The sequence below is a fragment of the Pleurodeles waltl genome, chromosome 7, assembly GCF_031143425.1.
Source record: "Pleurodeles waltl isolate 20211129_DDA chromosome 7, aPleWal1.hap1.20221129, whole genome shotgun sequence".
Taxonomy (NCBI): Eukaryota; Metazoa; Chordata; class Amphibia; order Caudata; family Salamandridae; genus Pleurodeles; species Pleurodeles waltl.
In genome coordinates, this window is record NC_090446.1 from 1,387,251,191 (window position 1) to 1,387,265,132 (window position 13,942).

General features: G+C 48.2%; 1 protein-coding gene across 1 annotated transcript in view; it reads right to left on the bottom strand.

Moving 5' to 3' along the window:
* The window catches only part of LOC138246381 (cathepsin D-like), a 111,061-nt gene extending 97,337 nt beyond the window's left edge, over positions 1 to 13,724 (bottom strand). Inside the window, exon 1 of the mRNA XM_069200949.1 lies at positions 13,531 to 13,724. Coding sequence (XP_069057050.1) covers positions 13,531 to 13,592 — 62 coding nt within the window. The 5' untranslated portion in view covers positions 13,593 to 13,724. The remainder of the gene's footprint in view (positions 1 to 13,530) is intronic.
* Positions 13,725 to 13,942: the final 218 nt, after the last annotated feature.

Sequence of the window (13,942 nt, forward strand, 5' to 3'; positions counted from 1 at the left end):
AGATCAAACACAGGCTTTGCACATTCGAGAGACAGTGGAACAAATCTCCTGCTGGATCTGACACAGTGCCAGATACATTTCAGCTGTTGCACATTAGACCACATCAGGGCAAAAAACACCCACTTAAAGACGCCCTTTACAGAATCAAAGGATTAAACAAAACAGCATCTCCAGCTCCAGAGGAAACTAATTGGTCAAAGGGTAACAGACTCTGAACATTCTCTTTCCAATCAACCCTGAAAAACCTTATGTACAAGGGCAAACATATTACATCAGCCTAGTGCAGCAAAAAAGTGTAACTTGGCAAGCAGGAAGCTAGCATGTCTACTCATTGACCCCTTGAAATTGCAGCTCCTCTGGAACACAGATTGATTGTTTTCTACATGGTTTGCAAACTATGCAGGTGACTGTCCCGTTAACTGCTTAATCATATTAATCTTTTCTTGTATAGCCTTAGCGATGGAGGTGGGGAAGCATCTTCGTACAGGGAGTGTGCTTTCAATGACTGCAGTTTCAAAGCCATAAACCTAGGTCTTTGGCATGGATCCACTATTCAGGAGTAGCAACTGATAAGTAGTAGAACACCCAGTAGTTGACATGGATGGGGAGAATGTACCACTAACAGAAAACTGAAGCTTTAAAAGTTGATGATAGGACTGATCCTTCCTCATGTGGCCTTAGGAGCACTGGAAGGTCCTTCTATCTTAACTGTACATTCATATACCAGTGCACATGGTGGTGGCCCTTAATTCCACCCTTGTCAACCAAATGCAACAAGAAACTTAAATAATAAAAAACGCTGCCGGATAATTGTCACCTTTTGTCCATTTATTGGCTTAAATTGTGCCATACGATATCAAGACCAAACTGAGCCGCCACAAAAGTTGCATCACTGGCTACTTGCTAATGACTGCAATTTAAGACTCTAAGAGCTTCCATTACTGCCAGGCTTCCAGAGGTCAGTCTCCACAATAGCACTCACTACCCGCCTGGTCAGGTACAATTTGGTAGTAGGTATCTACAAAAAGAGGGCCGTTCCTCCCCTACTAAGATTGCAGAAGTCGTTAAAATAGAAACTGAAGATGAGATTAGCATTTGTAAAAGCATGTTGCGGTCTAGGAACCCCCTAATTTTCCTGTGGCTGCTAAAGGCAGAGCAGTTTTTAGAAAGGTGGTTCCTCACAAGGTAACAGTGGAAGTTTGATTTTGCACTCGCCTGGGGAAGGCACAGAATTATTTGTCTATTGTTGGTCCTGAATACCAAATCAGGCGCAGATTTCAGTTTGCACAAGACTCAGGGCCTGTTTTAGATGTTGGCAGATGAGTTACTCCATCACAACGGTGACGGATATCCTCTCCTCAGTATTACAAGTCAAACCTGCCTGAAATATGGCAAGCAAATGGCACAAGTCTCAAGCACACTGAAGACTGAATCTAGAATAGTCTGCAAGGCTGTGCACAGCAGCTTCCATCAGAGTCTTCAAGTGCATTAAACCACCCATTGCTGATGGTTAATGTTACTACTTTACATATGGATTACTTTGAAAACTAAGGTGAGGGAACTATCTGTAACCTGATGGATAATTCCGCTAAGTGCGGCCTAGGTTTGTAAAGTCAGTAGTCTGATGGTATATGCCCATGCAAACCAACTGAAGCAACATTCCTGGCCCTCTAACAACTACCTAGTCAAGTGAATTGTCCTCTAGCACAGTGAGCAAGCCTGGTTTAACTGTGCATTAATTATAGCAATGGTCGGCTTACAGATTTACTAGAATTGTTGAACGCTACAGTTATCTTTGCCTCTTACTATGTTATGAATACATTTCTGCATTCATTTTGGAACTTCCCCAGTATGTGATGGCACTCACCTGACATGTTAGATAATAGATTCTGATTTTACTTTCTCTGACACGTATATTTTGATGTGTACTTAACTGGCAGAGGCACACTAGGGGCAGGAGGTGTTACGTCCTGGCTGGCACAATATTTACAACTTTATGTCTCTTAGGATTTTCAGTGGCCTGCTTTTCAAAACTGCTGGTAAAACCTATGCTTTTTAATCAAAATATTTGGAAAATTGTACTCTAAAATGTACCATATAGCCACATATTTTCTAAAATTTCTTGAAAGAAGAAACGTTCAACTGCACCTAGAGAAGGTTGGGGCCACTCACTTGCTTGATCTGTGGAGTTTGGAACTGAAACTAACATTTTTTTCAATGGCTGATTTGGTCCCCTGTCGAGCCCTGACATGTGCGACAATGTTTATGCTGGAGCCCCAAAGAAGAGATCTCAAAACTGAAAAGGACTGTAAAATCAATCTTCCAGGATCTAGATTCACCTAAAAAATATAAGCTCACATATCAATGACCTTCACAGACCTCCATTGGCTCCCAGCGTCCCGAACAATAAAATTCAATCTGCTATCTACTGTCTCAAAGCCTAGCAGGCCTGTAGCCTGAAACCCTTAGAGGCCTTCCTTCTGAATTATACACCCAATCACAACATGAGATCCAGCAAGGCAAACCTGATTCCTCAAGCCAGATTCGAGTGCAAGTCTCAGGTAGGGAGACTGGTCTAAGTTATAGGTGCTGAACACTTAACATCTTTGTGCCCAAATCATAGAAATCTACTACATCTGCAGCTTTTAAGAAACAACTCAAGATAAGCCCTTCACTAAGGTGTGTTCTGAGAACCACCACAATTAGCCAACCCCCTTTCTGCACCCCAATAAATAAAGGGGCTCTGCCAAGCACTGTTCACCAAGGATAAAAACGGAGGATACATCAAGAGACAGTTTGCCAAGCTTCATGAATCTATAGCGGGATGGGGTTGCGGTATAGAAATAATTGCCTCTCCCAGTTACCACCACTAACTACAAAGAGGCTTTCACAATATAGCGTTTTGTAACAAATGAATGAAAAGTAAGAAACATGCTGTATTGGGCAGTAATTTCTCTGGCCAATTCTGGTTGCAGTGGTACTTTAACCTGCAATATATTTCAGCTGTTTTGGTTAGTAATTTCTCTGGCCAATTCTGGTTGCAGTGGTACTTTAACCTGCAATATATTTCAGTGGACGGTCAGACCGGTATTCCCCTTACTGCTGACTCCAGAATATTCTGCTACCAAAATATTGCAGAAAAATATCAAGGACCAAAATAATGAGAAGTTAAGTATATATAGGTAAGTATAGATTCACTGTTCTTAACTCCACACCTATGTACCTTGAAGATTTTTTGACGTAAAACTAGACTGGCAGATTCATCATGAGCACAGGCAGTCTGACCTACATCATCATTTCCAGGCGCATGCATGAGGGCAAGAGAGGTGAATCACTGTGTTATTTGTAGACATATCTACAGCTCATGAATAGTGCCTGCCAGCTGTTCCTGTCCCTAATCAACGGATTTGTTACTCTTAGGAATGTGACTGCTAAACTCTTATATGGAAAAACTTCCCAAAGGTTATCACCAGCTAGCGCATGTCCTACATCCCTACTGCAGCTTGCAGTACTACCTCCCTTCCCAGTTGTTGGCTAAGGCCCCAGTATCCTGGGAGTACTAGCCAAGTCAGCAGTGCAGCTTTCAGTGTTTGGTGTTATGCAGCTGCTGTGCCCATTAGACTTGCTTCTAAACATTCTGCTACCTGCCCCGCTGAAAACATTTTACCTGTAGCCATTCAGATGATGCCAGTCTCGGGCTAGGGACTGAGTACCCATAATGCTAATTTCAGAGTAGAAATACTACTATCATTTTAGCAGTACCCACTTCTGTAACTTCAGTCTTTGTAACAAACCTTCAAGAGATGCAGTAGCTCTAGAGGGCTATAAACATACATCTACCTGCCTGCAGTCCTGGACACTGCCGGGTGAGTTGTCTCTGCTAAATAATCTGCCGGGCACCACCACCAGTTCTGGAAAGAGTCCCCCACAGCCAGGCTGCTGTCACAGAAGGAGCACACACCAAATAAACATTCCCATCTAATGCCAACAGACTGAGTTTGTGCCTAGATAATCCATGTTTCTTCACAAAGCCAGGAGAACATAAATCATGATGAAAAATCACACCCAAGCCTTGTCCATCAAAGTGTACCACGCACTGAAATTTACAAGGGTATTCAACTTCAGGGACTCGGACAGCCCTGGAAATGAGAAGGAGCCGAAGAAAGAGTGGGGATGGGCAGGGAACCAGGCACTGGGTGGAGAGTGGCATGGAGTCCAGGCAGAGGGTGGAGATGAGCAGGAAACCCGGGTGGATATGAAGAGGGTGCTTCATCACAGGGCGAAGACGAGCCAGAAACCCCAGGCACTGGGTGGAGATGAGCAGGGAGCCCAGGTCTTGTGTGCAGATGGGCAAAGAACCCAATGAGAGGATGGATGTGAACAAGGAGAACAGTACTGGGTGGAGATGAGCAGCAAACCAGCGTGGATATGAAGAGGATGGTTCAGCACAGGCCGGAGATGAGCCGGAAATCCCAGGCACCAGGTAGAGAGGAGCAGGGAGCCTGGTTACTGTGTGGAGAGGGGCAAAACCCCAATCAGGATGGTTGTGAACAGAGAGTGCAAGCAATAGGTGGATATGAGTCAGGGCCCCTGGCAAAGAGCAGGAATAAGTGTGGGCCCTAGGTGTAGAGAGCCCAGGCACTTGGTGAAGATAAGCAGAGTCTCCAGGCTCTTGGAAGCCACTGGGTGCTGATGAGCAGGAAGCCAGGGTGTCGGGCACAGGGGATGAAGGACCCTAGGGAGTGGTGGGGATGCTTCAGGAGCTCAGGCACAGAGTAAGCAAATGACTGGGGAGAAAGAACACTCACATGAAAGGGATGACCAAAGGCTAAAAGCACTGGAAGGCTAGGGACAGGGAGCCCAGGCACTTGGTGAAAAAGAGTAGGGACCCCAGTCCCTGGGTAGAGATGAGCAGGGAGGAAATGCTCCAGGTAAAGATATGCAGGGACATCATGCACAGGGTGGAAATGAATAGGGACCCCAGGCGCCTGGTGATTAGTAGATTGGCAGGAAGCCCAGGCCCAGAGTGGAGACATGATAGGATCCCAGTCACTGGGTGGCCATGAGCAAAGGCTCCATATACCGAGTGGAGAAGGGTAGAGACCTAGGCGCTAGGCGGAAATGAGTTTGGGCTTGGGCAGTTGAAGGATAACTGGATCGAAATGAGCAGGGACTCCAGGCACGTTTTGGAGATGATTAGGGATCCCAGGCACTGGGTTGAGATGAACACTGGAAGGAGATGGGCAAAGCCACGGACCTATGCAGAAATGAACAGGGAGCACAGGGAGAAAGAACAGTGTGAGGTGAAAATAAGCATGAAGCCCAGACACTGGGTGGGAATTCGAGTCTTGTCACTGGGCAGAAGTGAGTAGAGAATGCAGTAACTGAGTGGAAATGAACAGATAGTGTAGGCACTGACAGAAGAAGAGAAGCGAGCTCGAACAAGGAGCCCAGAGGCTAAGTGGAGATGAGCAAGAAACATATGCACAGGAAAACTTATACACCGGAGGGAAATAAATAGGGAAACGTCTGCAATGGGTAAAAACAAATTGGCAAATATATGTAACGGGTGGAGAAAAATAAGGAAATATATGCATTTGGTACAAATGAGTAGGGTCCCCAGGCACTGGATGTAAATGAGCAGGGAGCGCAGGCAATAGGTGGAGATGCGGAGGGTCCCCAGGCACTTGATGGAGATGTGCAGGGCACCCAGGCACTGGGGAATCATTTATTTATTTATTTGTGCAGTTTAATTTAGTGTGGACATTACTTGAAGGTGTCAGAGCACTTAACAACATAAATAGCATATAACATACGAATAATGAATGAGATCAGAAATACAAATAGAATGACAAGATGTGAACAAGTGTGAAGTTGGGTTACATATCAGGCAAAGTCAAGAGTGAAGAGCAACACAAGGTTAGTGCACAATCTCAGTCCATTGCACCTCGGAAGCCAGATCCTAAACATCACAGAGGAGGATTGTTGAATTAAGAATCAGGGCGAGAAAAAGAGGGGGGTGGGGGCTCTTGACTAACAGCAAACTTCAGCAGTTATTGAACGTCTTCAGGAGACATATGGTGAGTGGTACTGAAAAGAGAGAATAACTGAAGTAGCTTTCAAAGAGGATGGCTTTTAATGTGAACTAGAAGATATAAAACCTGAGGCAAAGAGTCCCAGAATCAGTAGCATTCCCTGAAAAGGACTGAGCCCTGGTGCGTTCCTTCTTGGAGCTTGTCCATTCTAGAAGTAGCGTTGAAGGTCTAAGTGATGGTCTGTTGCCACCTGATTTCTTTAGCTTAGCAGCCAGGTGTTGTGGAGTCGATGTGTCTACAGCTTTTTAAGTGATACTGGCTGTTAAGTGCATAGTTTTGAACTCAATGGAATACAATTGGAACAGTAGAAGTATTGTGAAGTGCATGAAATTGAGAGTATTAGTTGAGGGGTACCCACCTGAAATAACAATCAGAACCACAAAAGTCACTAAATAAACCTGTGCTTAAGCCTCTGGTAGCCTGGCACAATGCATTCAGGCTTAATGTAAAGGAAATGTATGAAGTATTTGTGCAGCACTAAAACAGTAATTAAGTTGAAATGCAAAACAATAAAAATCGCAAAACAAATTAGAAACGAAGAGTAAAACTTCATAAAAAAATACACAAAAATGACAAAAATCTAGTGAAAGGATCTTGAGTGAATATTTAAAAGTTTTAGTAAAAATAGTGCCAAGAACTTGATGCTGACCATGAGGGAACATAGGTCAGATACACCAACCAGGTTTGTCCTGGTCAAAGATTTAACCTTCTGGCTTTAGTCCTTTTTGTCCCAATCCACCACAGGAGTACACTTCTAACGTTTCCAAAGTAGGAGGCCCACAGACTGGCAGGCAGAGGCTACAGCAGGATCCAGTCCTGATCAGATAGGTAGCTGCAGGAAAAAGACTCTTGCAGCTTGTTGTATCCCTGTACGTTTAACAGTGGAGACAACTTGTTTGTTCTAGATGCAATAGGGAGAGCAGGTCCAGTTTTCAGGGCTCATCTGGGGTCACACACAGCTGGGCTGTACTTCTTCCATTCTTCTCAGATCCAGAGACTCTTCTGATGAGAGGTTCTGGAGTTGCCACTTTTGTACCAGGTGCCAGCCTGTGGTGGTGGGCAATACCTTTGTCAACCGCCTAAATGAATCTGGTCAGTTTTCCCCTCCGTCTGGGTTTGTTGCCAGTCTGTGTTGGTGGCAATCTGTCTACAGAGAGAAAAAAAGACACTGGCCTAGGTGTGAACTGCATCTACCAGTGACAGGGTTGGCATCCTCTTAAGTCAGTAAGGAGCTGTGTTCGGCCCCAGGCTACCCTTTGAGTCTCAAGCAGTGCAGGGGATAGCTGTCCAGGCCATCTGCTCAGGGGAGGAACAGCCCTCCCCACACCCAGGGCTCTTTGTCCATTGTCTGGGAATAATACACATCTCACCCCAAGGAAGTCATTCACGGTCAGGAAACACTGGAAATTGGCAGAAAACACCTTTTGCTTTCGGTAGAGAAATGACAACTTTCAAAAACTGCCACTCCTAAAATAGTAATATGAAATTCAACTTGACCATTAAGTTGGATTTTAAATTCTATTAAAATAAGTATTTGAATTATGGTTCTAACAAACTGCTCCCAAACTTTTGTTATGCATTATAGGTTTTTATAATGTAACCTAGTGTTTTCCTGTGGGAGAGCAAGCATTGCTATGATGAACAAGCATTGGCAAAGCCTTGCAAGATCAAGCAGCGGTCTCGCCTATGCAAGAGCTATTAGCTTTGTCAGTGTGTTTTAGCCATGTTGTACACCAGCGTGGCTGCAGTTCAGCATGGCTAGAAGTTCGTCTGTGTAGCAGAGAGCAGCATGGAATGTCGTAGAGTGGAATGGTGAAAATTGGAGTAGAGTGTTGTAGAGTGGAGTGGCATAGAGTGGCATGTATTGGAATGGCATAGTGTGGAGTTGCATACAGTGGTACAGACTGGAGTGTCAGAGTAGAATGGACTGGTGTCAAGTGCATTGGTGTAGAGTGTTTGAGTATAGTAGTGTAGAGCTCAGTGGCACTGAATTCAGCGGCATACAATGCAGCGTCGTAGAATGCAGTGGTGTAGATTAGATGGGTGCACAGTAGAGTAGAGTGGTGAAGAGTGCAGTGGTGCAGAGTTGAGTGCCGCAGAGTGTAATGGCGCAGAGTAGAGCAGAGTGGCATAGAGTGCATAGCCGTAGAGTGGTGCAGAGGCATAGAGTTGAGTGATGCAGAGAGCAGTGGCGCAGAGTTGAGTAGCACACATTGCAGTGGCATAGAGTGGTGCAGAGTAGAGTAGCAAAGACTGGTGCAAGGTACAGTATAGTGCCATACAGTGCAGTGACATAGAGTGCAGTGGCTACAGTGTAGTAGCGTAGAGTGGAGTAGTGCAGAGTAGGGTGGCATAGAGTTGAGTGGCGGAGAGCAGTGTTGTCAGAATGCAGTGGTGTAGAGTGGAGTAGAGTGGCACAGAGAGCAGTGGCACAGAGTACAGTGATGCAGGGTAGAGTGCAGTGACAAAGTGCAATTGTGAAGAGTCCATTGGCATAGAGTGCAGTGGTTAAGAGTAGAGTGACGTAGAGTGCAGTGGCATAAAGTGGAGAGGTGCAGAGTGAAGTAGATTGGCATAGAGTGCAGTTGCGTAGACTAGATTGTTTCGGAGTACTGTGAAGTGGCATAGAGTGGAGTGGTGCACGGTAGTGTGCAGTTGCGCAGAGTGGACTTGTAGAGATTGTTCAATGGATTCCACTGTGCCGTCAAAGAACTGAGCAAATTCCTCTGATTTCATGACTGGGTCAGCAAATGTAATAGCCGGAGGATGGTTGTTAGTCGATTTAAAGTTGATTGGGGTGGTTTCTGTGTTGATTAAAGATCTAAAATGGATCTTTACATTGAAGGCATTTTTTCTTATAAAGAGATCTTGCTGCCCTGAGGCAAGTGAGTGGAGTTCAACAGAGAGCCCAAGGACTGATTAGAGACTAACAGAGAACCCCAGCGACTGAGTGGAGTTGGAGAGAGAGCCCAGGGACTGATTGGATTTGAACAGAGCCAGGGACTGAGTGGAGATGAACAGAGAACCCCAGGGACTGGGTGGAGATGAACAGATAGTCCAGGAACTGATTGGATTTGAACAGAGAGCCCAGGGAGTCAATGGAGATGAAGAGATCCTAGGGACTGGGGAGATATGACCAGGAACATCAGGCACTGAGTAGTGATGAACAGTGAGTTTGGGAACTACGTGGAAATGCACAAGGCACTCAGACACTGGGTGCAAATGAGCTGAGGTACCAGGCCCTGGGTGGAGATGAACACAGACAAAGTGCTGGATGAAGAGGACAAAAAAACACTAGGTGCTGGATGGATAAGAGCAGAGACGCCAGGCAACGGTACAGAGGAGCAGAGAAACCAAGCACTGGGCGGAGATGAACAGGGAGTCCAAGCACTGAATGCAAATGTGCAGAGCTCAGGCCGCGGATGGGGATGAGCAGAGACAATATGCACTGGGAGAAGATGAGCAGAGACTCCAGGCACTGGCTGGAGACGAGAAAGGAGCCCAGGCACTGAAATGTGATCTGCAAGGAGCACTGACTTTGGGTGCAGATGAGCAGAGACTAGAGGCTGGCACTGGGTGAAGATGAGCAAAAAAACACAAGCGCTGGGTGGAGATGAGCAGAGACACCAGGCACCGGGAGAAGAGACGCAAGGACAGCAGGCAGGGCAGCAGGCAGGCTCTGGGTGGAGATGAGTAAAATAAACTCGGCACTGGGAGAAGAGAAGCAAGAGCAGCAGCCAGGCACTGGGAGGAGATGCAGACAGAGCAGTCAGGCACTGGGAGAAGAGAAGCAAGGGCAGCAGGCAGGCACTGGGTGGAGATTAGTAAAATAAACCAGGCACCGGGAGAAGAGAAGCAAGGGCAGCAGGCAGGCACTGGGTGGAGATGAGTAAAATAAATCAGGCACTGGGAGAAGAGAAGCAAGGGCAGCTGGCAGGGTAGCAGGCAGGCTCTGGGTGGAGATGAGTAAAATAAACCAGGCACTGGGAGAAGAGAAGCAAGGGCAGTAGGCGGGCTCTGGGTGGAGATGAGTAAAATGAACCAGGCACTGGGAGAAGAGAAGCAGGGAAAGCAGGCAGGCCATGGGAGAAGAGAAGCAAGGGCAGCAGGCAGGCTCTGGGTGGAGATGAGTAAAATAAACCAGGCACCGGGAGAAGAGAAGCAAGGGCAGCAGGCAGGCACTGGGGGGAGATGAGTAAACTGAACCAGGCACTGGGAGAAGAGAAGCAGGGACAGCAGGCAGGCACTGGGAGAAGAGAAGCAAGGGCAGCAGGCAGGTCCTGGGAGAAGAGAAGTAAGGGCAGCAGGCAGGCTCTGGGTGGAGATGAGTAAAATAAACCAGGCACCGGGAGAAGAGACGCAAGGGCAGCAGGCAGGCCCTGGGAGAAGAGAAGCAGGGAGAGCAGGCAGGCCCTGGGAGAAGAGAAGCAAGGGCAGCAGGCAGGCCCTGGGAGAAGAGAAGCAGGGAGAGCAGGCAGGCACTGGGAGAAGAGAAGCAAGGACAGCGGGCAGGCCCTGGGAGAAGAGAAGCAGGGAGAGCAGGCAGGCCCTGGGAGAAGAGAAGCAAGGGCAGCGGGCAGGCCCTGGGAGAAGAGAAGCAAGGGCAGCGGGCAGGCCCTGGGAGAAGAGAAGCAGGGAGAGCAGGCAGGCCCTGGGAGAAGAGAAGCAGGGAGAGCAGGCAGGCACTGGGAGAAGAGAAGCAGGGAGAGCAGGCAGGCCCTGGGAGAAGAGAAGCAAGGGCAGCAGGCAGGCCCTGGGAGAAGAGAAGCAGGGAGAGCAGGCAGGCACTGGGAGAAGAGAAGCAGGGAGAGCAGGCAGGCCCTGGGAGAAGAGAAGCAAGGGCAGCAGGCAGGCCCTGGGAGAAGAGAAGCAGGGAGAGCAGGCAGGCACTGGGAGAAGAGAAGCAAGGGCAGCGGGCAGGCACTGGGAGAAGAGAAGCAGGGAGAGCAGGCAGGCACTGGGAGAAGAGAATCAAGGGCAGCGGCCAGGCACTGGGGGAGATGAGCACAGGAACCAACCCCTGGGTGCGGAAACCACCGGATGCATTGACGACGTTACGAGGCGTTAGAGAACGGAACTTCGAGGGGGGTGGGGGGTGTGGACGGTGGGGTGACTGCTTCTGCAGCCACGAACCACTATGGGATTTCATATAAGAGGGCACGCGATGGAACTGTTAACCGTTACCTCGCTGAAGCCACTTCAGAAGAATTCAAAACTAAGAAATACCCGCCTTCCGTCAAGAAATACTATTCCTCCCGTGCGGTACAACTAGAAATTAAAATAAGACCCTGTTGACTCCGCTGAAATAGGCAAGCCTCTCGCACGTCGCTTTTCGACAACTTCGAAGCGCTATGCGAGCGTATAAAGGGAGTTGTGATCGCAATACGGAATTCGTGTTGTTTTCAGACAACAATGATCGGTCAAAGTTATGTCACCTCGGGTGTCCTCCATACCTCCTGCTCTAGTAATAACCTATTTGATGAGATAAAGCCATTCTTGCCGTCTTTATGCCGTTCTGTGAGCTGTAAGCATCACAGAGGCGTGGCACAGGCCCCTACGGCCTGTGTGGTGCAGGGGGGCCCGAACCCTTTAAGGCAGTGGTTCCCAACCTTTTGATTTCTGCGACCCCCACTTTAACATTAATGGACCCCAGGGACCCCCACTGAATCATTGGAATCCGGGGACCCCCGCCTGAGTCATTACTGGAAGCTGGGGACCTAATTAGTCAATATTTGTTAATATTTTTCAATTTTCTAGGCTCTCATGGACCCCCTGAGAAGGCTTCGTGGACCCCCAGGGGTCCCCGGACCACAGGTCAGGAACCACTGCTTCAAGGCATGGGTACTCACAAACATTTTCGCAGGGACCACAATGTTTGGCCTGTGATGGAGGGCCGCATTGATGCCAGCAGGGTGGCGGCTGGGGGGATTGGCAGTGAGGTGAGTGCAGGGGAAGGGAAGCATATACATCTAATGTCTGAACTGCACAATGGGAAACCAAAAACTTGGGTTTAATCCTGGCTTCCTACTTAACTAAATTGTGTGATTCTAGGCAATTGTTTTATTTCACTTTCTCTCCTTTTTCATTATCACATATGAGGATCTTGAAATATATGACTTCAGGATGTGCTGTAAAAACATGTTCCTGTGTTTCATTTAATAAACCATAATGGTGTTCACATATAATATGAGCCCTGGCTACCCAAAGAATGCACATAACAACTGACTTGCTTCATTTCACTATGAGCATTGTTACCAGGGTAACGGATGGGAGAATAAACGTTGTTTCTGATAATGATATTTTCTGATGTCTACCTGTTAATGATATACACTTTGTGAATTTTGAAAAGACTTTATCAAACGTTTATACTTTTGCTTCAAGATGTCTTTAAAGTGAAGATGTTACTAAATTTAAGCACTGCATGACACCCTAGTTATGTCCTTTCTCTAACTTCAAATAACCTTTAAATAAACGTTTGCCTATTTATTTAAAATATGTTTAACCTTGGTGCTGAGTCAAGTCCAGAGCTGTCATTGAACAGGGGCCCCATGTAAAAGTCAGGCGCGACCTCATGTAAAGGTCAGGAGGGCTGCAATCCGCCCCCACCCCGTACTCTGCGTATCACTGCTTTAAGGGGTGCCTCATTCAGCCCAAAGCCGGTGGATGTGTGTGAGATAAGAGGACCTCTCATCAGATTCTGCACTTCCCCAACTCCACTGAAGCCACACTGCGCGTTACACATATTCCTTATATTGATCCCTGGTGTATAGAGGGTGGGTTGCCTGGCTTTGAACTCGGGACCGAGCCCCCTCCCGCCCCCCCAAACCCCGTCCACTCTAGTTAGAGCACTGGGGAGCGCGCGCTGTCGGCCTCCCTGGCCTGCTCTTTGCTGGGTGGATGAGGCCACCAGACGGGGCCTCCACAAGGAAGGCGGTGGAGTCCCCCGGTCTCAGGTGGGGTGCTTTGCTTCGACCCTCTCCTCTGCAACACGTGCTCATGAGTGCCCTAAACGAAAATGACCTTCAGAAGCCACTATCCAAGAGATTGCCCCCTACGTCCCCTTACACCCTGCTCTGCCCCCAGGACATAGCCCTGTGCACCTGACCCTACCTTTCCTCACTTCCTTTCGCTGCCCACTGAAACAGTTCAGCCAACTTCACGTTTGCATCTCAAGTACCAATTCCACACATTCCACTTCCCTGCCCAAAGCAGCGGCGACATGCACATCCCGCTGCCGGATTCTCATGCCTCTACCTCCCTGAGTGTAAACCCCTCTAGGCGCTAGGGTGCCAGAAGGTGACCGAGGCATACAGAAAGAGGGGTCACGCCGCCTGGTGCTCAGACACAGCCGAGTTCTTTCTGCAAGCAGCTATTTACCAGTGATACTGGCTTTGCAGCAGTTATCTGTAATTCTAGGGTCAGGTCCTGCACTCACCGGATCAGCGCTTCGGCGGACAGAGCGAGGCACAGCAGGGTGAGGAGCACGGAGGGGTTCATGGCGGGGTTAGCGGTTCCCAGTGCCTCTGAGCCCCACGGGAAGTGCACGGAGAGCTCTTCACACTCCGAAGTGCCCCTGTCACATGGTGGCCCGGGCGGGAGCGTCGGTCCTCCCACGTCCCCGAGCCACCAGGGCTTCGGATTGGATAAAAGTAGAGGTCTGCAGGGGCGGGACAGGCTTCCCGCAGCTAGTTTCAGTGGTTGCAGCGCGCGCGCTCGGAAGGAATGACTTGGCAAAGTAGCTCGTCGGGTTAGTGTGCCCGCTGCAAAGACCTGCGTGAAACATTAAAGTCATACGTTTGTACTCTAGCCACACCCACCCACGGACTCACCCAGCCTTTCACTGTTAA